This window comes from Haliotis cracherodii, unplaced genomic scaffold, assembly GCF_022045235.1.
Source record: "Haliotis cracherodii isolate W230 unplaced genomic scaffold, xgHalCrac1.p SCAF_6, whole genome shotgun sequence".
In the NCBI taxonomy this organism is placed as follows: domain Eukaryota; kingdom Metazoa; phylum Mollusca; class Gastropoda; order Lepetellida; family Haliotidae; genus Haliotis; species Haliotis cracherodii.
In genome coordinates this window covers 36,952,361-36,977,825 of record NW_027266319.1, presented here as the reverse complement: position 1 = coordinate 36,977,825, position 25,465 = coordinate 36,952,361, and the positions used below count along the sequence as shown (strand labels likewise).

At 39.9% G+C, this 25,465-nt stretch overlaps 1 protein-coding gene across 1 annotated transcript in view; it reads right to left on the bottom strand.

Moving 5' to 3' along the window:
* The window catches only part of LOC139446407 (protein draper-like), a 33,700-nt gene extending 8,454 nt beyond the window's left edge, over nucleotides 1–25,246 (bottom strand). Inside the window, exons 1-14 of the mRNA XM_071227733.1 lie at nucleotides 25,218–25,246; nucleotides 22,583–22,669; nucleotides 22,213–22,332; nucleotides 19,780–20,025; nucleotides 19,248–19,424; nucleotides 18,206–18,343; nucleotides 17,504–17,638; nucleotides 15,777–15,914; nucleotides 15,529–15,532; nucleotides 13,487–13,627; nucleotides 12,711–12,850; nucleotides 10,674–10,817; nucleotides 10,460–10,594; nucleotides 10,180–10,314 (exon numbers count right to left, since the gene is read on the bottom strand). Coding sequence (XP_071083834.1) covers nucleotides 10,180–10,314; nucleotides 10,460–10,594; nucleotides 10,674–10,817; nucleotides 12,711–12,850; nucleotides 13,487–13,627; nucleotides 15,529–15,532; nucleotides 15,777–15,914; nucleotides 17,504–17,638; nucleotides 18,206–18,343; nucleotides 19,248–19,424; nucleotides 19,780–20,025; nucleotides 22,213–22,332; nucleotides 22,583–22,637 — 1,708 coding nt within the window. The 5' untranslated portion in view covers nucleotides 22,638–22,669; nucleotides 25,218–25,246. The remainder of the gene's footprint in view (nucleotides 1–10,179; nucleotides 10,315–10,459; nucleotides 10,595–10,673; nucleotides 10,818–12,710; nucleotides 12,851–13,486; nucleotides 13,628–15,528; nucleotides 15,533–15,776; nucleotides 15,915–17,503; nucleotides 17,639–18,205; nucleotides 18,344–19,247; nucleotides 19,425–19,779; nucleotides 20,026–22,212; nucleotides 22,333–22,582; nucleotides 22,670–25,217) is intronic.
* Between the last annotated feature and the right edge of the window lie 219 nt (nucleotides 25,247–25,465).

The window sequence follows — 25,465 nt, the reverse complement described above, 5'->3', positions numbered from 1 at the left end:
CATCCCTGTTGACATCTGTCTGGACTGCCGACCTGGCTACGGCTACAGGGAGTGGATGGGAACGTGGAACAGGCAGTCACAGTGTCACAATGGCATTCGGCATCTAAAGAGATATTGAAAATATATAATGTTGTTTATACAATATAGGGACATATACTTTTACACATCAAAAGACAGACGAGAATGTAGATGTGCATTTAGATGACATTGTTAGAAATCGAATTGTTTCATCTTCCTACTTGAGATCCAGTTTTAGCTAGAACTGTCATAACCAGGATAGCAGGTGCCATATGGAACTAAGTATCACATGCGTAGTTGATACTGAAGGGATTGTATCAATAATTCTTACCAGTGAGTGTCCCAGTGATGGAGATCAACAGGACCCCAGTCAATAACCTTACCATTTCGTCTCAGGTCTGTGTATTGGGAGTTGAATCTTGAAATGAAATAGACGCTGCCGTTGATTCTACCACCATTCATATTTCATGCATGCATACAAACCACACATAGTTATAGAGGACATGCTACGTGCCTTTAACACGTTCTACTTTCGACTGGTACGATGTTTGCAGCTGGGAATCTCACAAATATTTACTAATTGGCAAATTCCTAGTTGACACATTTCCATTAATCTGCCAAATCGAACAAATTAACAAGTAATTAAAAAAATCGTACTCTTGCGAAACAAATCCCGAGGGCTCATCTTGTCAAGCTTGCCCTGACATTTGATACGCCCTCATCGAAACAATGTCACAGTGGAAAAATAGTCTGCCGGCAGGTATACAAGATTGTATGATAAATGTACGAGACAATGGACGGATGCATACACACAGTTAAGAGTAGTTATCATACTATTTGTCATCACTGCGGACTAGACAAACATAACATTGTACATGTGGAACGCGCCTAACAGTTTACGTACGTATGTGTATTTCTATCTCAGTTGATCACATTTGAAATTCATGGACACTGATTGGGGTATTTCAGCTACGCATCAACTAAACGGACATGGAAATTTGCAACTTTACATCTGTGTCAATAAAAGTTTATAAACATAACACCTGACTAGTTTCACGTGCATCTTTGCTATCATCGAATTTGTTATGGACACGTGCTTCAGGTGCATCTTTCTGGTATCGTCGCGTTTGTTATGATCATATTTCACGTGAATCTTTTCTATCGTCGCGTTTGTTATGGACACATGTTTTACTTGCGTTTCTGCTATCGTCGCGTTTGTTATGGACACGTGCTTCACTTGCATATTTGCTGTAGTCGCGTGACATGGTGATTAAAACAGCAAAAGAATTAAAGTGGAGATTGTACATACCACTTGATACATCATTCGATTTCAAACTGGAACGATGATATAAATATGGTTCGGCTGTTTAATAATTGCGAGTGAGTGTGTAAGTTGGGTTTAACGCCGCTTTTAACAGTATTCCAGTTTTATCACGAAGTGCCAGCTTAATGTGGGAGGAAAGCCCAAAGTGATGCAGGTCTCAGATACCACTTCGGTGAAACCCACGAGCACGGTAATGGTGCTGACAAACCTAGAAACATAAGCGGGGCGAACCGTGATTCGAACCCACAATCATAGGTTTCTGGCGTGACCAAGGGACGCAACTCTGCATAGCGAATCGCGGCGCCTTAGACGACTGGGCGACCCGTGCCCCCTTTAATAGTTGTGAACTCTTCACAAATGGTGGATTAACTATGATGGATTTAACTGGGGTAACTGTAGCTCTGCCTTGCTGCTAAACGATTTGGATTGTTACTTGTCACTACACAGAGCTGCAGACTGTCCCACAGTGTTTTCCTAAAGATACCCGATTCGGAAAATACCGCACTCACAACCCTGCCATAAAGTGTACATGGATCGTGATCCCACCAAAGCTGTAATCCGATTCGCTCTCTAAAACACATTCCTTAAAATACATGTACTTATATTTTCGATCACACGACTTTCTATGTTCTTATCGGGGTCGCATCATCGAAGGTGTACGGAGCTTAGGCCGCCATTGTTGTTGGGTGAGCATATCGACGTCCTGTGACTACCCGGAATTAGAAGCTGCTTTGTTTATGTTTATAGAGCTCAACACAGACTGTTACACATCAGTGATTTCTCCCCTGTGGGAAATGATATAACAACAATGCACTGTTATAGTTGGGAGACTCTGTTGTCGTGAGTTGTCCACAAACACATACAATTATACGCTGTTTTCACTCACGCTATGTTTGAAGCAATAGTTTCAAAAATGTATATGAATATACTCATGTGTACAACGAGAAAGGGAAACTAATATCAACAAAACGGGTATCCACAAATACCTCTCCATGTCAACACAATTCACCGTGCCCTGCAAACTAAAATAGACTCATAACCCAGATAGATAACCTAGCGCCCAGTCTCTCAAACGCCAGACGCTTTACAACTAGCCATAATAGCTATGTCATAGTTCATCTCCCTTCAGAAATTACGGTATCAATTACAAATGTATAACATCGTGGTAATGAAAGGTACACCATACACATCGAGATGAATTACACAATGTGCAACACGCATGTAAAACGCTACAACAACTCACCTGTGGGTTCCCACGAAGGAACAGTGAACTTCAACCAGGAAGAAAGTTGCTGATCTTTTTAAAGTGCAGTGACCCAGGGTCTCCCCAGTTTCCAGGAACGTAAGTTTGCATTGGCTGGTATTTTTAATATTACATCCTGGATTCCTACGTTTTCGTATACAGTCTTTAGATGTTATTCATGTGAATCAAATGTCTCTGTTGGATAGAATATCTGGTAAACACTGAGGAAAAGTAGGAAGCTAGAAAACAAACACAAGTGACACTTATGTTATGAAGTAACTTCTGTGGTAGGGAACGAAAGTTTGAAGTGATTGCTGTCTAAAGAGAGAATTGTTAGTTAATTTATAGAATTAATATTAACGTCTATCTGTATCAGAAATTATATCCAGATTTCAGTTATACCTAAATATCTAGATCCCACTTATACCTAAATATCTAGGTCTGTTATGCCTAAATATCTACATCTCAGTTATACCTAAATATCTACATCTCAGTCATACCTAAATACCTACATTTCAGTTATGTCCAAATATCTAAATCTCAGTTACACCTAGAAATCTAGATCTCAGTTATACCTAAATATCTATGTCTCAGTTATGCCTAAATATCAACATCTCGGCAATACCTAAATATCAACATCTCGGCAATACCTAAATATCTACAGCTCAGTTATGCCTAAATATCTCCATCTCACTTATACCTAAATATCTAGATCTCAGTTATGTCCAAATATCTAGATCTCAGTTTTACCTAAATATTTACACCTCAGTTATGCCCAAATATTTACATCCCACTTATACCTAAATATCTAGGGCTGTTATACCTAAATATCTACATATCGGTTATACCTAAATATCTACATCTCAGTTATACTTAAGTATTTTCAAGTCTGTTCTACAATATACCAAATAACTTGATCTCAGTTAAATATTAATATCAACATCTACCAAATAAATTGATCTCAGTTATACCTCAATATCAACATCTTAGTTATAACTAAATATCTAGATAGTAGTTATACCTCAATATCTACAACTCAGTTATACCTAAATACATATACGGCTTCCACCCTCCTCAGTATGAGATTAATGTACGAATTTCCTCGAGACTAACTTTTTGCATAAAAAATTGTAACCTATCGAGTGTCTGGCTCACATTGAGGTCTGTCAGAAATCTACCACCTCCATTCTCATGTATTGTATTATAATGAGTGTGTGTTTAGTTTAGAGGAAAAAAGCCACCAGGAATGATGCAGGTTGATACTTGATCCATGAGCACAGGTAAATTCCTGACCTGAAACATAATCAGGGTGTAACTTGGATCCTTGCACACCTGAGGAACCCATCTTTTGACAGGGAAGTACAGTGTCTCAGGCGACAGAGAAAGCGTGACTTCCCATTTATATCACGTGGGCACAATAAACCCAAATATAATGATTTCTTTTCGTTAACATGTTATAATTATACGCCGTATTCATTTACATGTAGGCTTATATTAAATAACAGGGTACGAAGCCAATAGCTGATTCATATGAGGTCGTTTTATTACTCTGCCCTTCAAATATTAAAGTGTGTTTAACGTTTATGTTGCCAAAGCGAAGCGTAGATCTTCCGCTTGACTGCATACGTGTCAGCCAGCCTTTCGAGAACCTCATACCTGCTCCTGTCGCCGTCACATAGTGTGACATTATCACAATGAGAGTATAGCCTGGGGTGGCTGGTTGAGATAAATGAAGGAGGGTGATGTGAAAAACAGCATTGAGATACATTCTTTGACAGCTGTGAAGGAAGACTGCGGTTACAATATGGACATATGTTGCAAACACGTAAAACTAACAAGCACATTATTTTAGGTTTAATCGCCCAGGTAGATTTGAGTCAGATTATGGGAATACGTGAAGTGGCAGACATGGGATGTTACTGATGCGCAGGGATCAATGTATAAAATGGACATGCTTGGGGCGATTACAATATTTGTGACAATTATACTCCTTTAAAGCAGGACACTACGCAATATGTACACCTTTCAGTAACGTGTACGGCACTGCTACCTACAGTGACGACTGTTACAGAGCCTACTGTGCATGTCACGGACTACCTTTTACGTGAAAATAATATATGTTAAGAAACTGTACAACGTCAATCAAATTACATTATAAATTCATTAATTCTTTGTTTGTTTCTTTTTTGTTTAACGCCGCACTCAGCAATGTTCCAGCTATATGACGGCGGTCGGTAAATAATCGTGTCTGGACCAGACAATCCAGTGATTGACATCATGCGCATCGATCCACACAATTGGGATACGATGACATGCATCAACCAAGTCAGCGAGCCTGACCACCCGATCCCGTTAGTCGCCTCTTACGACAAGCATAGTCGCCTCTTACGACAAGCATCGGTTGCTGAAGATCTATTCTATCCCGAATCTTCACGGGTCATTCATGAATTCATTAAGATATTATTTTTGTAGTATTTTGATTTGTGTCCGATTGATCACCACAATCCTTGCTAGTTAAACGATCAGGTATCAACATAATTGCGATGTTTAGATGGTTGTACGCCATGAATATTTTAGATCGATGCCGAACAAGTTATCGGACAACATCACATGAAGGACCTTTTGTTATCACTGGTGAAGTTTCTAGTTATATATTAAATGCTTTGGGCAAGGGAAGTTAATTGTGTAACAATGGACAGTATATTTTTCTGGCTATCGGTTTGAAACAAAAAAATATATAAATATACCTTACACTTTTTAAAAGGAGCAGTACCACGCTAGGGGCTCCACGACGACTTCCGGGTCATTTGTTTGCGTCGGTTATTACTGACGGCGTATAGTCGTGGGAAACTAGTGGAGTGATTATGATTATTATTATGCACATAACTAAATTTTCGTTGTTTCGTGCATTCCGTATAATAATAATTATAACTGTATGTTTGAATTCCATATGTATGCACACTATATGGACTATCATGCAAAGTAGAATTGCGACAGATACTCTGGCATTTCATTATGTAAATAAATGGGACATATCATCAACAACCTGAACTTATTGTCAATAATAATCAGTGTGATTGAGGACGTTGGATCCCGTGTCCATATCAATCGCAATGAGGCAGGATACTATCCTTCCTAACTGAAGTAGATTGTCCCCAATTACCAATAACTGCACGAATTCTTTCCTTTACATGTACATGAGTTTGTTGTAGCTTTCATACGTTGCAGGAGTTCCACCCAGGAATCCCCAAGGGTTCCTATGCCTTTTAACACATTTGTTTGTTCGTCTGTTGTTTAATGCCGCACTCGGCAATGTTCCACCTATATGACGGCGATCTGTAAATAATCGAGTCTGGATCAGATAATTCAGCGACTGACATCAAGGGCATCGATCCTGTAAATGGGATACGATGACATGCATCAACCAAGTCAGCGAGCCTGACCACCCGATCCCTATAGTCGCCTCTTACAACATACAACATATCATCAAAACCTAATTCTTAACGTGTTTTGAAAGTGCTAAATGTGTATGCTTAATGGCGATCACAGCTTAAAAGGACAGGACCTGTTATATAATATGTTCTAGATTTTATTTATTGACCCCAACAGCTACCAGGCGTCCAGTTCCACGCCCTCTGCGCATTTAATAAACAGCACTAAGTCTAAAAAAATTCCACCATTTTAATACATTTGTTTTCTTGACAAATGATATCGAGTAACTTGACAAAGTTGATATTTTCAGGATTGGCTCAGGTAACGAGGTGAACCTGTTAATTGACAAGATAAGCCAAATGTCATATTTGTTGTTTTCTTTTTTTCGCAGATCTCGTCAGAAGTACAAGGAGTCAAACAGGCAAACTAAAAGTACTTAATGCGAAAATATGATGTCACTCAGATAAATACAATACTAAATTTCTACATGCGTAATAAAAATGGTACATGAATTTTACATTCACACTAGGCTTATAGTGACAATGGTCAAATATATTTCTATTGCAAATTAAGAAGTTGGCGTGGATTAGAACGTCATGTGGAAGCAGTATGCAGGTTGTGGTATGAACGTCAGTCTAACCGGAAGGGTCGTGGCAGCTGTTCGATAGAAAACAGCAGGGTTAAATGACATACTTATTCTCACTGGTCAGGCTGCTGGACCGCAGTTTGAAATGAGAAAATGCTTCAGTTATACACGTGACATGTAATAGTGCATGTGGATACGTGTATGATACAAATCAAGACCATGTGTATTGGAAATACATGAATATGTCATGACATATGCTATTGACCTGCACAAGAGATGACTTTACAGATGTATCAATAATGTTCAGGCGTATACTGCAGCTGGTAAATATAAAATATCAATAAAAGAGAATAACTAGTTTAGATTATCCGTCGAAACAGATCATTCTATTTTGGCGCAAAATAGCCGTGCAATTTATGTGGATGGACATCTGAAAATCAGCGATGGCACCACGAGAACTTGTAGCACTACTAAAGCTATATATTTCCACATAAAGTAATCAGTTCTCACATCCGTCTGTTGTGTTTGTTTTGATTAAATATATTTGTTTTTGATTACAAAGAGATATACAAAAGTTGAAAAATAGAAACCAATATCGATTATCTAATGTTTTGTTACTGTTATTCTTTTCCTCTGTTGATGTTTTTGTATCATATGATTTAACGTAGAACTTGTGAATAGCTTGGGAAATATACCATGGTCATGTACTGACAAAGCAGGCAACGTTGGTGTCTTAGACATTAATACAATGATGCCAGTGCAATATGACCATACATGTACATGTATGTCAAAAAGCTATATGGCAGCGTTGGGATGTATGTGAAATTATAGATAGGTGAGCTATCAACCAAACGCTTTATCCGCGAACGATTATTCGATGAAAATCGCTTCAAATGATTTCTATAAAAGGTCAGATTTCCAATTCCACAATATTCCCACGCTAAGCTGTCTTCGTAAGTCTTTCTTAGATAATGAAAAAGCATTCGATAGGATATGGCACGATGGATTATTTTACAAACTACATAAACTAGGCATTAAAAGGTAATACTCTCTCTCTCTCTCTCTCTCTCTCTCTCTCTCTCTCTCTCTCTCTCTCTCTCTCTCTCTCTCTCTCCACTTTGGATCGTTTTGGTGAAATTTCACCAGACCAAATGTAAGTGAAAATGACAGACGGCGAGCCAAAAGGAACAACTGAATTCGATACCTCGCAGCATAACGTCGTGCGTCAATCCAATGGCAGGACCCGTGTCTAAAGGTGTCAAGGTGACCGATACGTCAACCCATGTACGTGTTCTTGAAGGCAATCGGGATTATGATGTGGGGTGGAATAACTGCTGCAGGAGGGACTCAAGTGCTTGTGATTGAATGGCATTGAATACTTTGAGATGCTGGGGTGAGATTTGTAAACGACCAATTTAACGTTATTTCAGCTCAACGGCAATCCCGACATTGCCCCATAATAACACCAGACTATATGTTGCTTGGGTTGTATACTAGTTAGTGACCAAACGAGAAAAAAAGATGTTGACCCCACCCAGAACAATGTTGTTAAAAAGAATCTGCTCTGTATCAATCTAGAACAAGGCAGTTCTTTTGATGCAACTGATTTTGATCAGTTCAAATTCGGCCCTGATGGTCGCCTGCATTAGCATAAGGAGTGGTGCTGTCAATGTGTTCATATGTGTTTTCCATAACTGGATCCTTGGTCTTCTCATCAAGAGATATGTAGTTATCCTCAGGCTTCTTCTGTAAAGCATCCAGTTGACACTTCAGTCTGAAATATACATCAATAAGCTAGTAATACACAAGATGATTGTTACATAGAGAATCTCACCTGAGTGTCTTTTGATATCAAATATATCAACACGAGTTGAAAAAAGTGGGAAAACAACGAGGCTTTCCGAGGTGTTTTTCCACTTTTATCAAAGAGTGTTGATATATTGCATATCAAAAGTCACATGGGTGAGATTTTATCTATCATCCAACATCATTCTTCCAACTTTTTCAGTGTGTAGAGAGTAATAAGCAGTGTCTAAAGTGTAAAAAGTACTGCTAACAGCTTCAGTAGCAGAGCCATTAGTGATGTCATTTGATTGTGACGTCATTGTAACCAGTGCTGAAGACCATATCACCACTAGTTGTTTCTTGTTTGTGTTGCAGAGAACTGCAATCCTAGTATTCAATATCTATGTAAGGAGAATGTCTGGTACGTCTCTGTGACTTAATCAATACTAATTGTCTCTTGAATATTTGTCTTAATCAATCGATACAAGTATCGCCAAATGTACGCTCTACATTCGTACATGTTTGTACGAGCTGATACTTTCTTAGAATACTTGACGTTAATGTACATCATCGATATTGTTGTAGGTCGAATCAACTGAAGTTCTGTGTAAAAAAATTAAATGAGTTTCATGTTATATTATTGAATATGAATGCATAGTAAAACAATAATGAACGACGTATGATCAATATGATAAAGAGAATCTGTAAGTTAGAGTTTCTAATGTACAATCATTCACACGGAACCAGTTACTATTGCTCAATATTATGAACCCTCTTTTCATGTTCATGATATTTTACACATTACAAGATCCCTACCTTCTGATGTAAAAGATGGACGTCAACAGAGCGATAACAGCCAAGACGAGAAGTGTACCGAGTGTTGCTACAACTGGCGCTTCCCGGCTTAAACATCCTGGTGTTGCCGGACACACTGTACAACATTGTTTGTGAAGACAAGTAAATGATTCATATTCCTTAATACATTGTGTAGTTTTTACAAATGCCTTGATAGGCCTTACTAAGTTCCTTTCAAAGAGAAATATTGACTAAACAAACGAGTTTTATAATATTGATTTACTGTCAGGATGACTAAACAAAAATTGTAAAAGTCGACTTCAAAATGTAAAAGACAGTAGATAAATCTTATTATTTTTCCTTTTGAATTTAGTGTTCTACCCAGTCTCATTAAAATCAGATCTGAGTTATCGCTGCCGCTAAACAAAGATCTGAGGACATCCCATTACGGGTCACGTCAGAACGACCTTTCGCGAACTTTGACACGACTGAAATGATTAAAAAGAAGTCGACATCAGCCAATTAGAAAGTAGCTTTTCTCGAGCTTTATGGCACTCGTTTCAACCTGGCGACTTCCATTTCAGACTACGCTTGAAAGATATGTTGACACAGTTCTCGATTAAAATTTTGAAAACTGAACAAACGAACATTCTGGAATGTCTAATATATGGTTGAGATTGTATGGCAGTGCTTCCCACGTGCTGTGCAACGCCTCCACCGTTCAAAAGTTTATCCCACGGAACCGAGAGATAGACGATAATTTTGACGGAACCATTCGTACGGGCCGTAGCTGACGTTCGGATACCCCGTGTTAACGTTTTCGAGGTTGCATGATTAGACAACACATTCCGACCGTCACTTTCATGATCTGGTAAGCGACGCTTTGATTGGTCGGATAAAAGGTCGTTCTGATGTGACCCGTAATGGTATGTCCTCAGGTCTTTGTTTTGTGATAGCGAGAACTAAGATCTAATTTTGATGAGATCGGTGTCCTACCTTGACACAGGGGCTTCACGAAGTGGCCCTGACATCCTTCAGGACATTCCCCACTGGACTTATCACAGATCAGGGCGTCTTTACACTGACCACATCGGGACATGCAGTCATCTCCGTACATTCCATCAACGCATTCTGGCGAGTAGACTTCGTATTCTTTTTATCTGAATACTTTATTTTTATGATATATTGGCAAGGCTGTAGCGACCAGTGAAGGGAGAGTTGTTATCATGTACAAAGAGTGAACAATAACATCAATCACATCGAAAATGCATCCCACCTTTACAAGTGGGTTCTTGAAACCCTGGCTGGCATCCCTGGTCGCATGTTCCATTGATCTTGTTACAAGGCAGGTTTCCTTTACACTGGCCACATTCTGACTGACAGTGGTGTCCATGACGACCGTCACTGCAAGCTGTAACAAATAAGATTACCATTAACAAAAAGACAAAACGTTTCAGGTTTGTTAACAATACTGAAGATCAAGTACCTACCCTGTGAACAGAGATCTGGCCACCATCCAGGCTGACATCCTCTGGGACATTTCCCTGTCACCTTGTCACAGACATCAGTATCCAGACAGTGACCACACTGAGATGGACAGTTGACACCATAACGTCCGTCCGGGCATGATGTAGACAGTAACATGAGCAATCGTCACTGAATATAAACTCTTAGCGAGGGCAAGCTTTGATTAGGCCGTGAGTCACACAGGTACAAATGTGTACATTTTGGGAGCATGAGACATTACAACATAAAATCATGTCAGGCACATATTGTCCATTACTCTTGATATGGTCAAGTACATGTCAACCATTTAGTTCAAGTTCCTATATACATGTAGGCAGATTTAATTATTTCCCTGTTGAGTGGCGAGAGATAAAAACGAAATACTTTAAAACATGATCATTGTACATGTACTGGATTGTTAATTTTCACAAGGTTGAACAAATCTTAAAGTTTTCTCTGGACACTAGTACGCAAATCAGTATATCTATCTAAGATTAAGCAAATAACTTTAATGTTCAGGCTAAATAAGGTACGTGTGTAAACAAAAGTGTCTGGACCACGGTGATAGCATGATCAACTCCCACACCTACACCTAATAATCGTATGTAGGCTCCTGCGTCAAGCATGGGATATTGAGGACCTCTTCTCTCCGAGAATCCCCATCATATAACTTCTTTATACCCTTTTCAAATACTATTGGCTATTGGTTCAGCGGGGAGGACGTTACACATGGTTATTATATAGTCAAATCATACAATGTCGCTTTTTGCACATTTTTTGTGAGGATAGGCCAATATCGTTATTGGCATCGTAGTGTTGTGATGTTGATCTTGTTCCAGTGCATAAGAGTCATGTGATGTATTGTGTGCCAGAGGTGTAAGCCCATGTGTCGAACAGTGTAAATGCATGAGATAAAGTCTGCAGTGAATGGGATACGTTAGGTACTTTTCATACGAAATTATCTTGATTCAAGTTTAAAACTGAGTGTATTTGTTTCAGACGAAAGTTGATCTTAAACAACTCTTATATGATCGTTGATTATTCGTCGTTCTTCGATGGTGATGGAGTTTAGACGTCAGATTCTACACAGGTAATATGACGCACATCATAAGCAATCTGTCCAACATCTATATCGAATGGCATTTCTTTTGGTAGCAGTCGATGATTCTTGTCAGTTTGTGACAGGTACAATAACAGTAAGGGGGATGTATTTGTTATAGATCATCCCCGAGTTTTTGTTTATTGTTTGGTGGTACGATCAAACAGAACCATTTATTTGCGACTACATAATTCAGAGGACTATTTGCTTATTGGCTTCGTCAAAACGTAAGTGATAAAGTATTTTGTGTATGAGAGATGACTTTTTACACGCGGGTGGATACGTGTAATTGTTACGAGGGTCGTGTCTCTCGAACAGCTGACGAAACATTACAGAATGTGAACGAGATGAGCACATACATGTTGCGTGAAAAGGACATTTAATTTCACTAGGCACATACATGTACATGTATTATCCGCAATTCCTCGTAGCTCGTAAATTATTCTCTAAATCATATTCAGTCAAAGATTTACCTTCCTATAAAACGTCAAAGGGACACAACTCGTGTTAACGTAAGCGAAAGTTCACCCGCACCTGCATTCCGTTAAATTACATGGCCATGGTGTCTCTGAGTGAATACAGGCCAAGGCCAACATTCTTTAATTATTCATACTTCTAAGGATTTGATTTTTTTGTAAGAGTCATCTCCAGAGATTCTCACAGACTGTTATTAAATTCATCTCGGGTAGACCTCATGGAAGCAATTTTCTCTCTCTACAATTCCACTGGGGTTTGGGGAAGGTCGCATTAAGATTGTGACGTATTTTTTGCAAGGGTACAGCAGTTCAAGATTTACGATATTTAAGAAGTGGCTGTTTTCGTTCACTGTGATTTAGGGTGTTAGTCTAAATAATTCTTTCCTTGTTAATTTTAGAAAATATGTTCCTTTTCATGTTAAGACATGTACGCACATATTTACGCGCGCAACGAAGACCTAAATATCCTCCATCACATCCATTCCCGCAGGTTCCGTTCCTTTTGTCACATACTGTACCACTCCTGCAGTGACCACATTCTGACGCACATCCACTGCCATACCTCCCGTCGTCACACACTGAAATAGCCAGTATTGCATTGCCAAGTCACATTTACCTTCATCTTCTTGTGTCAGATGATACGTAATATACATTCGTTCTCATAAACAATACCCGTGGAAGTTCTAGTTGATGATTATGCACAGACTGAACTTGAAATGACAAACCATTTTTACGTGAGTAATTATGACTTCTGATATTCAGACAATCAGGAAGTACATTAAGAAAACGATACAATTTGTGATGGAAATGCAGAATCAACAGAAATACTGAGTAAACATGCACATGGATATGCATGCGCACGCAAACACTTGCGCCGACACGCAATGACGAATAACATTTCAGACCTGATTAAGTTCACATGATTAATTGTCTTTCAGGAGCATATTTCATACTCCTCTTTTCAATGCCTGTTTCCGTGTTTTTTGGTTGGATATTTATATTCTTTTCCACGCACTTAAGATGCAGTATTGAAATGGATTTTCCAAAACAATACCAATTTTCTCTTTTGATCAATCACTTCTCTAGATGTATACCTGGCAAGTGATAAATGTGAATGAAGCAAGAGATGAATGTGGCAATATATGCACATGGATGCCTTCTGCATGTGTTGAATGTATGGATATTTTGTGTGAGACACGAACTGAAAACCAATCAACGATTTCACTTGTTATTCATCCACCCTGCTCCACATCCTCTAGGGCATGTTCCTGTTGACTTGTTACACGCATCACCATTTACACAGTTTCCACACTTGGACGTACAGTCAATACCATAAACACCATCTGCACATGCTGCAATGTCACTTGAAGCAGTGAACGTACATGTAATAGTAGATGCAAATAAACTACCGGTCAAAAGAAAGTTTTCACTTTAAAAATAGTTGTATAAAAAGCAAAAGAGTTGGTACAGGTTTGAACCCCGCAGAAAACATTCGCCCAAATGCAATATGACCACAACCACAACGCAGATTTTCGAACGCAGCTTTCCAATTCATGCATTGTTAAAAACGTGCAAAACGTGATTTTGAGACATTGGTCCAAACGCACGTGCGTGATTGTGGCATAAATACCGACGTTGGACAGAGCAGGCATACAGTAAGCAAACAAACACCAAGAATATGCCCAGACTTACACAAGCGCAACGAGACAGGGCGATCGGTATGGCCAATATGGGGGCTACTCAACGTCAGATAGCCAGAACCTTCAACTGCTCCCAGACCCCCATCAGCAAGTTGATAATCCGCTCCCAACAGACAGGACAGACTCACGACCGGCCAAGATCGGGAAAACCGAGACTAACAACACCGGCCGAAGACCGCTACATCCGTCAGATTCACCTCCGAAACAGATGTGTGACCGCGACGTCAACGGCGGCAACAGCACTAGGGCATGCCATCAGCAGAAGAACAGTCCTTCGAACACTTCGTACGGCTGGTATACCAGCCTACCGACCCTTCCGTGGAATCGCCTTGACGCGTCTACGCCGTCAACGCAGACTGCAATGAGTACGAACTGTACGTCGGAAGTGGCGACTTGACTGAACGAGAGTGCTCTTTACAGATGAAAGTCGGCTCTGTCTGTTCAGGAACGATGGCAGAGTTCGAGTTTTTCGACGGAGGGGAGAGCGACTGGCGCCAAACTGCATTAGAGAAGTTCGCCCGTTGGGAGGTGGAGTCGTTATGGTATGGGGTGGCATTTGTGGCCAGATTACAACACGACTGGTTATCATCCGAGGAAACCTGAATGCTCAGCGATACAGGGATGAAGTGTTGAGGCCAGTTGTGGTGCCCTTTATTCAACATCAGCCAAGAGGATTAATTTTGCAACAAGACAACGCAAGGCCTCACACCGCCTGAATTGTTCAAGACTACCTGAACAACGTTAACGTCAACGTGTTGCCCTGGTCAGCTTGTTTTCCAGACATGAACCCCATTGAACATCTCTGGGATCATCTTGATCGTCAGCTGAGATAACATGTATCGCCTCCAGCGAACCGACGGGAACTTGAACAGACTCTATTGAACTAATGGAACAGGATGTCTGTTGACGTTATCCACCGACTGACGACGTCAATGAGGAGGCGTGTGTTGGCGTGCATGGATGCCCAGGGTGGTCACACTCGCTATTGATGACGTGTTACCTGACTACTGTGTCATTAATGGACTCTTCATACACTTTTTCAATGAACTCTGATTTGTGTAATTTTTAATTTGGACCCATTGACTCTTTCTTTGTGTCTTGCGGAGAATGCAATATCAGCATTACAATGCATTTTGATTCTAATTCATGGAAAATGATTTCTGTTTATAAATTAATCATCATAAATCTCACATATGCCTTTGTTTGTAGTGTTTGGTCATGTGAAGTCGGTGAAAACTTTCTTTTGCCCGGTAGTTTAGATAAGACACTAAGTGATATAAATATTGCATTCTAATCTACAAATAACATCATATCATAGACTTTACTCATCTGGTGCCCGTAGCATATTCTTATCATTGCAATAGTTATTTTTCACGAGTATTAACCGGGTAAAATGTCAAGAGAAAATGTCACCTTTTACGCCTGCGAAACGATCGTTAACAGGCCACTTAACAGTTATATATTTCGTTATATTTGGTGAATATTGTATGTCCACTTCAGTTATCTTTGCCAGCTTTGGTATAAACAATTTGAACTGAAAATGTAAATGTAAAAGCACACTTACTCGCCTGCCATAGGGCATATGTTAGCTTTACTCATATACCTTTACTCGTACCAACCTACACTACAGTTTTGTTCATGAAACTTCGGAGGTGTCGCCAATGACGAAACTGTACATCTAAATCCGACCGTTAAAAATCTGATTTGGAAGACTTGACAACGTTATGTTATAAGAATGATATTTGAGTTTATCTCACTTAATAATAAATGTACATGTGTTTACATCACATACAATGCATAGGTCTGACTTACCTTGATTACACCTGTCAGTGATCCACCCTGCTGCACATCCTCCAGGACATGTTCCATTTGTCTTGATGCAAACATCGCCATCCAGACAGTTGCCACACTGGACGCCACAGTCCGGACCATAGTAACCACTTGGACATGCTGTGTACATAAATCAATGTTTTGGTCATGATGTCAGTGATATTTGAAAGAACTTGCATGACAGTGTGTCTCACCTTCTTTATTCCAGTGGTGACAAAATGGATTTATCAACTACACAGGTGGTAGACTACATGTAGATGACAAACAGGTATCAGTATCAACACTGGAGTATCATCATAATCAATGAGAAAAATAGGTATATGAAAGTGATCATTATCCAATTCACATCAAGCAAAATACACTTAGAATATGCTGAAACCCACAAAATTGCACTCACAGCAATGAAATGTACTCACGCTGATGACATGTGTCAGTTAACCACCCTGCTGCACAACCCCAAGGACAGTAGCCTGTAGCTTTGTTACAATGAACAGCGTTGCGGCAGTTTCCACACTTGGAGGTGCAATCTCCATAGTAACCGTCTGGACATGCTGTGGGTGTTAAAACAATAAGTTTGTCAACTGTATCATTAAACGTTTATGATAATACCATTCATTTTCTTTGCTGACATGCACCATTCGAAGGTACATGCCTAAAAGAAAATACTATTAAATATTGAATAGTGTCACCGTCCGAAACGCATTAAGGTACATATCAGAACCGTATGTTATTAAAAAATATCTGTGAAAGCATGATGGCATAATGGTTTACATATAACTAAATTTACAATTGCCCTGTTACGTCTGTTGAGTTTTTCTCGGACTTTGCTATGACGTCAGTATGACTTATGACAAGAGGGTGGACTTCTACTCTCCCGTTATGCCGAACAATATTCCGTAGGTCCGTCCTTTCGTGTCTACATTCGACACCTTTTAAGGCATGCCCTTTCTAACAAATTTCCATTGAGCGCCATTCGACTCCTGCTCAAAAGATATTTGATAAATGTTACAACATGCAAGGCGTCAGTTTTAAAAAAGTTTTATGTTAGACATATGAAGGAAGTTTCCAAATCTGACTTATTAGTGACAACAGAATGTCTGATGCATTCCCTATTTTGACGTTTACCATATGTTCCCGTCTTTGTTTTCATATATACAGATGACTTGCCTGTTCATGTGTTTGTGACGGGTGCTATCGGTGGGACAGGATAGGTCCCATTTTTGCGAATGCCTAGTATCATAGTGATTGATATACACATACCCATGTAAACGTCGGAATCGTAAGTCGACTCTGCCTCCAGCAGGGATGTCTTTTGAATATGGAAGCGTTTTGTTGCTTATATTTATATAGTTGTGAACGAAAGGTAACTCAGACAAACCTAACATCAAGCAATGATAATTCTTTGTCATTCTTTATGGTTCAAGAGTAACTGTCCATGCAATGAAAGGAATTCCCTTTGCCTGTAATAAAGTACATATTAATAAGAACCCGGTTTTCCTGACTCACATGAAACGTGTTTTAGGTGCTTTAGGATTGCGGAGAACTGTGACTCTTGGGAATGTGTTATCTTTGAATTGTAAAAAAACTTGATCACTATTCAGTGAAAACCATACCTTTATGAAAGTCTTCGTTAGCCAGTTTACATTGAGAAACTGACTGATAATATGCATAAAACCACACAATTAAAAAACCGCAAAAAGTGTACTCACGTTGAAGACAGGTGTCATTTAACCACCCTGCTGCACAACCTCCTGGACAGAAGCCTGAAGCCTTGTAACAATGAACAGCGTTGCGGCAGTTTCCACACTTTGAGGTGCAATCTCCAAAGTAGCCGTCTGGACATGCTGTATTATCATGTAAAACAATCCGTTGGTCAACTATAGCATGCATGTACATAATACACAAAGATGACATATACAGTACACATTGTATATACTAGTAATTCATGTTTATAATAATATGACACACCTACCCTAGAGACATCAGAGGTATATACTCTCAGATTTACATACTATATAGGGCCTGCACGTAACAAATGTGTCCTCGCTCCAAAGTACTTATTAGAGCTGGCATGGATTACGGTGAATGCCAGTGAATATTGACAATGGCTTGCCAAGACACTTTATTGTGGCTTTTCAACAACTTTTGCATACAGTCTTACTAAACTCTTAATGCCCTTTAAAAGGATAAGGGAGTACGTGAAGATTAAAGAATACGAAAGGGTCAGCAAAAAGTTAAAGCAGCGTTGTTAATGTATTATACAAAGTATGTTCCTCACTTTTGTACTTTTGCAAAAGGTCACAGACACCTGTTTATTTCACAGCGAATCAATTTGCTCATAATAGAACTCTATGACAGCCTATAATGTTCACAGCACAAGATTCCTACTGTGCGAGGCTCAGAACCTGTACCTGATTGGCAGTTTCTTCCCGTGTACCCTGGAGCACATCCGGTCAGACACTGTCCAGTGATCTTGTCACACACTTCTGTGTTTTGTAAACAGTGACACTGTTTGTCACAGTCCTCATCAAACCAGCCGTCACTGCAAACTGAATATGAACATGTAAGAATGTATATAACTAACATGAACTATAAGTGACATCGGCAGACGCTAGATAAAATCATATTCATGATTAATGATGCACACAACTGTGGTAAAAGTTGAACTCCGCCGACCATTTAAAACCAACAAAACATTTGGGATAAACGTGGAGACAATCTGCCACTAAGGCAAAGTATATCTGTCTTATCCATACTGTAACACTTCCATCACGAGAGCTTGTTTGGAAACCTTAAAATAATACTAAAATAGCTGAGCCGTTGTTGATCATGGGTTTGAATGTTTGGTTCATCAGCAATTGTCTTTGGACTTTTCACTCACATGTAGTGAGTGAGTAAGACGTAGGATTTGACGCCGCTTTGAACAGTATTCCAGTTATATCAGCTGTATGTGGGAGGAAAGCAGGTCTCTGACGTTTAGCACTTTGGTGATACCCAAGAGCACGGATATGGTGCTGACAAACCTAGACACGTATCGGGGTTTGCCAGGATTCCAAACCACGATCAAAGGCTTCTGGCGAACAAAAGGATGTGTTTGTTTGCTGTTTAACGCCAGCTATTCCAGCTATATGACGGCGGTCTGTAAATAATTGAATCTGGACCAGACAATCCAGTGATTGACATAACGAGCATCGATCTGCGCAATTTGGATACGATGACATGCATCAACCAAGTCAGCGAGTCTTGATCACCCGATCCCGTCAGTCGCCTCTTACAAGCATGAGTTGCTGAAGACCAATTCTAACCCGGAATCTTCACGGGACGCACCCAACGACGCAACTCTGCACGGGGTATTGCGGCGCCTTAGTCATGCTGTGATATAACTGAAGTATTGTTAAAAACATGAAAACCCAAAACTTTCGCTCACACGATCAGTGGTGTATGTTAACCTACCAAATATCTGCACTTCGCAGAGCGTGAGAAAATCGCTTGTCTGTATGGTGAGTGCGTTTCCTGTCAGTGGTTGTTGACATCTCACGTCAGCTATAGCAGGCGGATAGGTATTGGTTGGCCACTGTATACACAGCTGTCCACCGACAGATATCTTCATGCCTTGGTTTCTGTTAAGTACTGAATTTGAAATGAAAATGTGAAATCTTTTGAAGGTCGGGTGTTTTATTTGATGAAGCTCCAGATCGATTAGCCACTTGAAATGGTACAGCAAGTTATAGCTTACGCGAACACAATTCCTAAAAGACACAACAAATGTTACCTAAGATTAGGATAACCATGGCTTTTGACCACAACGTACCTACACTGAAAACAGTCCGTAACCACCTGTTATATAGCAGTACAGGAACCATACACAAACGATACATTTTGTTTTGTTAAGGATTTAGTCATGTGTAGTAAAACGTTCTACATTTTATTGGTATTCTTCTCATTGAGAAAAACACAAAATATATATTTTGCTACGAATACTCACAGTCATTACGTAGATACAGCTTGATGCGTTGTATCTGGTCTGTGTTGGCGGTGTTCAGGTACACAGTCCATGTTTGGACTCCCCCGTCTGTATGTGTACATGTCAGTGGTGTACTATAGAAGTCTGTTGTAGTTCTGCCATCTACAGCATATTTAGCCTCGAAATAGTGTAGTATATTCCCTGTCCGGTCACTGTTTTCAGCGTATGTACTGCTCTGGTTGGCACTTCTTCCTAAAGCAACATTTTCTGAAGAAAAAGGAACAATGTACAACACCATAACATGAGACAATGGTGGAGCGAGAAGGTTCAGGTGTGCCAACAGTTAATGCATGGTAGTGTACATTATTTATTAACATTCAGTTTACTTCATAAACTGAGCTATGGAAACCTTTGGAAGCCAACGTGGCATATGGATTTCATATGTCAAGTAGCATTGTGGCTTAACATAGACACCCTTACTGAACTAATGTAGTGACAACTGTATATGTGGCGATACAGTCTTAGAGTTTTGCAACTGTTAGCTTCTTGGTGCGTCTTCAATATTAATTACCAGCTCATCATATGTTTGCACAGTAATGAGTCCTGTTCATAAGGATATCGTGTCAAAATATAAATAGGTTATCACGCGAGTGTGTTTGGGGATGGTAAATATCCTGCATTAGGAACAAACATTGTATTTAGCGAGCCTTGGCAGAATTAATTCTTTAATTCTGTGCTTGAAAATCGCTTTCCCTCTCTCACAAACATGATCTAAACATTGCGAGTTTTCCTGGAATGCGCGCATTAATATTTATTACGTCACAGGATAAGTGATGTGTGTCAGTCGGACAGTGACAGTAGCCAATATAGTTCCAACTGAATCTGTTTTTTATACACTGGCGAAGCAATATATACGCGGCAATCCATCGGTCTGTCCGCTAGAGTAACTGCCCTTTGTCAAAGGGAAGCTACTCTAACCCTAGTCTTTGAGACGTCACGGCCACGTTCAGACGTTGTTGACAGTCGGTCTGTCATAACGTTAAGAAGTGTAGTCAGATGTACACACAACAACAAAACGAAACAAGGTAACAGTTCAAACATATTTCGGCCAAATCCAACTATTTTAATTTGTGGAGAAGGTTCCAAGCCGCAAAGGTCTACAAGCACAGATATGGCTACTGATCCCGCTTGGCTAGGCCTCGTGTCCTCGCAAAATTGTTTCGAAATTTATATCTGGAAAGTTGCCAAAACTTATAAAATGCCTTAGCTACGTCACAGTTAAACACTGATTTTCAGTATATTAGACTGTGCTTTTGATAATGATGGCAATTATCTCTGTAGTTTATCCAGATTCCCGATGGTTAATTCGGACTCGATCGCCTAATGACAAGGGCGACGCAATGTGTGTTTATAAACACTGAAAATAGTCCCTACTTGACCTTTGATATCATTCGTCACCACTCGCACCTTTCCTTAACCTGCAAGAAGACTCGTCACCCTATCGATGAATGTTATGTGCGAAAATACGACAAACCAATCAGAATGCGCGTATGATTTCAAGTGATTCGTCAAAGAAACCCTCAGAAATATTGTCTTGATTTTACATATGTCTTGCATCTAAAAATATACGTTACCCGAGACACAGTTAAACGTGTTCAATCATACTGTATAATTCCGCACGTCCCGATGTGCTTTAAATTTCATCTGAAATATATATAATATATGGGGAAATATATGTGAACCATTAGGCAACGAATTGACAATTTTGTATTAGGTGTGCCCGTTTGCGCTAAGACGGAACCCGGTCGCAAAAATGGCCACGAGAGAGGGTGCACGAGTCGCTATTCGGCTTGTCCCGGAATAACACGAGTTGGTCACGAATGCTTTGATATTTGCATCTCTCTCCGCATATGACCCCAACGGATATCGTTTTTATCCGTTGGCTTTATCCTGCCGTGAAACCTACCCATTGTATGATAAATGTTTATATCTTACACTCTCTTAAAACGACACGCAAAGGAATGTAATAATCTCTAAGTACGTCACACTTCCCCCACGGAACAACTTAATTTTTCGGCAATTGTACATTCCAATTTAAATTTAGGTATGCACCAACTGTTCAAAACGTTGTCGGTGTTCTTTCAGTTGCGTTCTGCAAAGTGTTTTCAATCTAAAACACAGATCGAAGTTAGTATGTAATTTTCTGAGATGGACTAATTCTGATAGAGACAAGTTGGATAAGTCACATACAGTAATAGTGATAATAAATAATCATATCGTGTTTATATATCCTGTGATGATAGATATGATGGGACTGAGTCGTATTCAAACACTTTTAAACAAAGATGAGCAGTTTGAAATTGATTATGTTAGTAACATGAAGCCAGTGACATTCTCGGAGTGCTGCAGAGTACTGCCATGAAAGAAAAACAAATGCAAATCCCGCATACTCACGTCTCTGGCAGTAGGAACCAAACCATCCCTGTTGACATCTGTCTGGACTGCCGACCTGGCTACAGGGAGTGGATGGGAACAGGGAACAGGCAGTCTCAGTGTTACAATGGCATTCGGCATCTAAAAAGATATTGAAAATAAATAATGTTGTTTATACAATATAGGGACATATACTTTTACACATCAAAAGACAGACGAGAATGTAGATGTATGTGCATTTAGATGACATTGTTAGAAATCGAATTGTTTCATCTTCCTACTTGATATCCAGTTTTAGCTAGAACTGTCATAACCAGGATAGCAGGTGCCATATGGAACTAAGTATCACATGCGTAGTTGATATTGAAGGGATTGTATCAATAATTCTTACCAGTGAGTGTCCCAGTGATGGAGATCAACAGGACCCCAGTCAATAACCTTACCATTTCGTCTCAGGTCTGTGTATTGGGAGTTGAATCTTGAAATGAAATAGACGCTGCCGTTGATTCTACCACCATTCATATTTCATGCATGCATACAAACCACACATAGTTATAGAGGACATGCTACGTGCCTTTAACACGTTCTACTTTCGACTGGTACGATGTTTGCAGCTGGGAATCTCACAAATATTTACTAATTGGCAAATTCCTAGTTGACACATTTCCATTAATCTGCCAAATCGAACAAATGAACAAGTAATTAAAAAAATCGTACTCTTGCGAAACAAATCCCGAGGGCTCATCTTGTCAAGCCTGCCCTGACATTTGATACGCCCTCATCGAAACAATGTCACAGTGGAAAAATAGTCTGCCGGCAGGTATACAGGATTGTATGATAAATGTACGAGACAATGGACGGATGCATACACACAGTTAAGAGTAGTTATCATATTATTTGTCATCACTGCGGACTAGACAAACATAACATTGTACATGTGGAACGCGCCTAACAGTTTACGTACGTATGTGTATTTCTATCTCAGTTGATCACATTTGAAATTCATGGACACTGATTGGGGTATTTCAGCTACGCATCAACTAAACGGACATGGAAATTTGCAACTTTACATCTGTGTCAAATAAAAGTTTATAAACATAACACCTGACTAGTTTCACGTGCATCTTTGCTATCATCGAATTTGTTATGGACACGTGCTTCAGGTGCATCTTTCTGGTATCGTCGCGTTTGTTATGATCATATTTCACGTGAATCTTTTCTATCGTCGCGTTTGTTATGGACACATGTTTTACTTGCGTTTCTGCCATCGTCGCGTTTGTTATGGACACGTGTTTCAGGTGCATCTTTCTGCTATCGTCGCGTTTGTTATGATCATGTTTCACGTGCATCTTTTTTATCGTCGCGTTTGTTATGGACACATGTTTCACTTGCGTTTCTGCTATCGTCGCGTTTGTTATGGACACGTGTTTCAGGTGCATCTTTTCTATCATCGCGTTTGTTATGGACACGTTTCACGTGCATCTTTTCTATCGTCGCGTTTGTTATGGACACATGTTTCACTTGCGTTTCTGCTATCGTCGCGTTTGTTATGGACACGTGTTTCAGGTGCATCTTTCTGCTATCGTCGCGTTTGTTATCATCATTTTTCACGTGAATCTTTTTTATCGTCGCGTTTGTTGTGGACACGTTTTTCACGTGCATCTTTTCTATCATCGCGTTTGTTATGGACACGTTTCACGTGCATCTTTTCTATCGTTGCGTTTGTTGTGGACACGTGCTTCACTTGCATATTTGCTGTAGTCGCGTGACATGGTGATTAAAACAGCAAAAGAATTAAAGTGGAGATTGTACATACCACTTGATACATCATTCGATTTCAAACTGGAACGATGATATAAATATGGTTCGGCTGTTTAATAATTGTGAGTGAGTGTGTAAGTTGGGTTTAACGCCGCTTTTAACAGTATTCCAGTTTTATCACGAAGTGCCAGCTTAATGTGGGAGGAAAGCCCAAAGTGATGCAGGTCTCAGATACCACTTCGGTGAAACCCACGAGCACGGTAATGGTGCTGACAAACCTAGAAACATAAGCGGGGCGAACCGTGATTCGAACCCACAATCATAGGTTTCTGGCGTGACCAAGGGACGTAACTCTGCATAGCGAATCGCGGCGCCTTAGACGACTGGGCGACCCGTGCCCCCTTTAATAGTTGTGAACTCTTCACAAATGGTGGATTAACTATGATGGATTTAACTGGGGTAACTGTAGCTCTGCGTTGCTGCTAAACGATTTGGATTGTTACTTGTCACTACACAGAGCTGCAGACTGTCCCACAGTATTTTCCTAAAGATACCCGATTCGGAAAATACCGCACTCACAACCCTGCCATAAAGTGTACATGGATCGTGATCCCACTAAAGCTGTAATCCGATTCGCTCTCTAAAACACATTCCTTAAAATACATGTACTTATATTTTCGATCACACGACTTTCTATGTTCTTATCGGGGTCGCATCATCGAAGGTGTACGGAGCTGAGGCCGCCATTGTTGTTGGGTGAGCATGTCGACGTCCTGTGACTACCCGGAATTAGAAGCTGCTTTGTTTATGTTTATAGAGCTCAACACAGACTGTCACACATCAGTGGTTTCTACGCTGTGGTGAATCATGCAACAATAATGCACTGTTATAGTTGGGAGACTCTGTTGTCGTGAGTTGTCCACAAACACATACAATTATATATGAACATACTCGTGTGTATAACGAGAAAGGGAGACTAATATTAACAAAACGGGTATCCACAAATACCTCTCCATGTCAACACAATTCACCGTGCCCTGCAAACTAAAATAGACTCATAACCCAGATAGATAACCTAGCGCCCAGTCTCTCAAACGCCAGACGCTTTACAACTAGCCATAATAGCTATGTCATAGTTCATCTCCCTTCAGAAATTACGGTATCAATTACAAATGTATAACATTGTGGTAATGAAAGGTACACCATACACATCGAGATGAATTACACAATGTGCAACACGCATGTAAAACGCTACAACAACTCACCTGTGTGTTCCCACGAAGGAACAGTGAACTTCAACCAGGAAGAAAGTTGTTGATCTTTTTAAAGTGCAGTGACCCAGGGTCTCCCCAGTTTCCAGGAGCGTAAGTTTGCATTGGCTGGTATTTTTAATATTACATCCTGGATTCCTACGTTTTCGTATACAGTCTTTAGATGTTATTCATGTGAATCAAATGTCTCTGTTGGATAGAATATCTGGTAAACACTGAGGAAAAGTAGGAAGCTAGAAAAC